Below are 3,090 nucleotides of genomic sequence, written 5' to 3'. Positions count from 1 at the left end.
ATCTTTGGGTTTTAACAATAGTAATATTTGTGCTGAAGTTAATATCATTTGTACATATTTTTCTGCTTTTTATTTTTTCTTTTATTAGTCACAGTGGATTTACATTTTCTCATTTTAAGGAGGAATATATATATTTAATATGTTTTAATTGTTTTTCTTCTATATGAAATCTCAAGGCTCTATTAGCTTCCATTGGTAGGGATATTTCAATTAATATCTTTGACAGAGAAAATCCATACTACGTAATTTTTATTTCCAGAACTTGGGTTGTGTTAGGAGATAGTTACTTGGGGTTATATTTGATAATGTTTGTTGTAATGATCATGATTGAGCAAAGCACCAGAGCTCAACTCAGTATAAAGCCTTTCTTCCAGTAAGATTGAGGAAAAGATCAGACATCATTGACTTTTGCCTTCTTTGGAGTTCTTTAATTACTAATATTCGAGTACTTCACTGCCATGCAGGTATCCAGAGATACAAGAAAAATGTTCAGCTCCCCTCACACCATGACAGGGATCTGCATTTGTGTTCGTGGAGATGAAAAAGAAGATGAAGAATATTTTGATGAAAAGTTTATTGTCAGTTTTAATGCAATACAGTTGTCTGGTTTCTATAACCAGGGGGTCATGTCAATGAATTTAAAAGTAGTAGTATGGAGGTCCAGTGGTGAAACAAAAAGATGAAAATATTCTGCATCTCCATCTAGGGAACTACAGTAATTATAATGTTACTTAAGAAATTTTGGCTTCTCAGCTATGTTGCTTAGCTTCTTTGATAGGTTTGCTATAACCATTAAAACAAAATCAGGAAAATCCAAATTTTGAGTCTCAGGGAATTTTTAAATACTCATTTTTTTCTGCAAACATCCAATCATTTTATTATATATTTGTGATGTAATCCCAACTGCTATTCCATTCTTCCATTCACTATTTTCTATCCAAAGAGCTTAGTGATTATGGAATACTATATAAAGATCCTGCATCAAAAAATTAGTAAAGTAATATAGTTAATATAAAAGAACAGACATACAGTCCTACTAACAAAAAGAGATTGCATTATATATCTTATTATTATTATTTTTTTACAGTGCTTCATTTCTTCTTTCAGTTAGTTCTTGTCATGGATTCTTTGGTTGTCTAATAATGCCTTAGTTCCTGGACATATTCATAGAGTGGAGTGTTGCTATCTGAGTAGAAGCAATCTAAGTCAGTTCTCCCCCTCCCATGGTAACCTCTGGCCTCAGAGATTCGTGGCTGATTGTCAACTAAATTCTGACTGTATCTTGTGATCCACTCAGATGGATTAGATTCTAAATCTTGTCCTTGAATTCCCCCACCCACTGTGGCTGTACTTGATAAATATTTATATCTATATGCTTCAGTTTCCATAGGTTCTTGGCTATCAAGATAGTAACTGGAAATGGATCTTTGACTTCTGATTCTGGTGTCAATCAGCAGCTCATCACTGGCACTTGATGGGCTATGGCTATATACTTGCCCTTCAGTGGCACTGAATCCAGGTTGGGTTCTACTTGAACTAGATTCTGAATGTCCAGGAAAAGATATGTAGTCTGCATGGCTAGGATCAGAGTCATCACTACATTTCTTATGAATAGATGATTGCTTTTTTGTTCTACTGTATTCATGTTGAAAATCAGGGTCATTTGATGGTTCTGCAGTTAAAAAAGAATGATCATGACTACACATTCCCCTTCTAGATATACTGGACCCAGACTGATTGTAGGGATCAACTGACTGGGCATGAATTATATTGGAATGTACATGAGAAGAACTTGGAGCTCTCACTCTTTCACTTGCATTGGACCCAACATGGTCAGATAGGGAAAAGGATTGACCATGGTTAGACACGTGTGTACTTCTAGATCTCTCTGATGATCTCAGAGGATTAGCATTTTGGCTGTTCGTTCTGTTGGCATGAGAAGGTCCATATCCAGATTGACCATAGTCATATCCTGCAGAGCCATAGCTACCATGTCTCCAGCGATGGTTGGATGCATGTATATGTTGACCATTATTTTGGAATTGACCACTCCTTGATCCAGAATAAGTATGAATGTGAGTTGAATACTTCCTTATGCTATCCCGTGCATGTGAGTGAGTATGAGGCAGGTGTGCCCGGCTATATCCGAAAGCTCTACGTTGAGATCGAGCCTGAGACGGACCACCTTCTGAGTGTGTGTGTGAGGACTCGGAGTGCTCTTCAGTGCCGCTAGACTCACTGGTCAATGGGGCCCTTCTCCTAGAGGGTGCCCTGCCAGACTGAGGGGATTGTCCCCTTTGTGACTGGGAGTGCCTGGTGGTGTCTCTTGCCTGCTCATGAGGAGTTCTCTGTGTCCCTTGAGGCCTGGATCCTGACTCTCCATGTTGAGATCGCTGAGGAGATCTTGCTTGTCCCTGTGGGCCTTGAGAATGCTCCTCTGTGTCGCTGGCCTGGCCGTGAGACTGTGCCCTTCTGGCAGGTGCTCCTGAGCCAGACTGTGGGGACTGTCCATGAGGCTGCTGGCCATGTCGGGAGGTATCTCTCGATTGCTGATGTGGAGTTTGTTGTCTTCGCTGAGGCCTGGATCCTGACTCTCCATGTTGGGACCTGGTGTGGCGCTGAGGAGACCTTGATTGTCCCTGTGGGGCTTGGGAATGCTCCTCTGTATCGCTGGCCTGGCTGTGAGACTGTGCCCTTCTGGCAGGTGCTCCTGAGGCAGACTGTGGGGACTGTCCATGAGCCTGCTGGCCATGTCTCGAGGTATCTCTTGACTGGTGCTGTGGAGTTTGCTGTCTTCCCTGAGGTCTGGACGGCGACTGGCCATGTTGAGAGCCAGGCTGGGCCAGAGGGGCTTCTGAGTGTGTGTGTGGGGACTCGGAGTGCTCTTCAGTGCCGCTGGACTCACTGGTCAATGGGGCCCTTCTCCTAGAGGGTGCCCTGCCAGACTGAGGGGATTGTCCCCTTTGTGACTGGGAGTGCCTGGTGGTGTCTCTTGCCTGCTCATGAGGAGTTCTCTGTCTCCCTTGAGGCCTGGATCCTGACTCTCCATGTTGAGATCGCTGAGGAGATCTTGCTTGTCCCTGTTGGCCT

At 42.8% G+C, this 3,090-nt stretch overlaps 1 protein-coding gene across 3 annotated transcripts in view; it reads right to left on the bottom strand.

Annotated features, from left to right (window-relative positions):
• Positions 1-406: 406 nt before the first annotated feature.
• LOC102008165 (filaggrin-2) overlaps positions 407-3,090 on the bottom strand; it is an 11,104-nt gene continuing 8,420 nt past the window's right edge. Inside the window, exon 4 of one of the 3 annotated variants that reach the window (XM_013509951.1) lies at positions 407-2,580. In XM_013509951.1, the coding sequence (XP_013365405.1) occupies positions 1,137-2,580 (1,444 nt within the window). In that variant the 3' untranslated portion in view covers positions 407-1,136. The other 2 variants (XM_005414527.2, XM_013509950.1) reach the window with 2 other exon arrangements.

Source organism: Chinchilla lanigera, unplaced genomic scaffold (genome assembly GCF_000276665.1).
Source record: "Chinchilla lanigera isolate Chin_1 unplaced genomic scaffold, ChiLan1.0 scaffold00188, whole genome shotgun sequence".
Lineage (NCBI taxonomy): Eukaryota > Metazoa > Chordata > Mammalia > Rodentia > Chinchillidae > Chinchilla > Chinchilla lanigera.
This window is presented reverse-complemented; position numbering and strand designations above follow the sequence as displayed.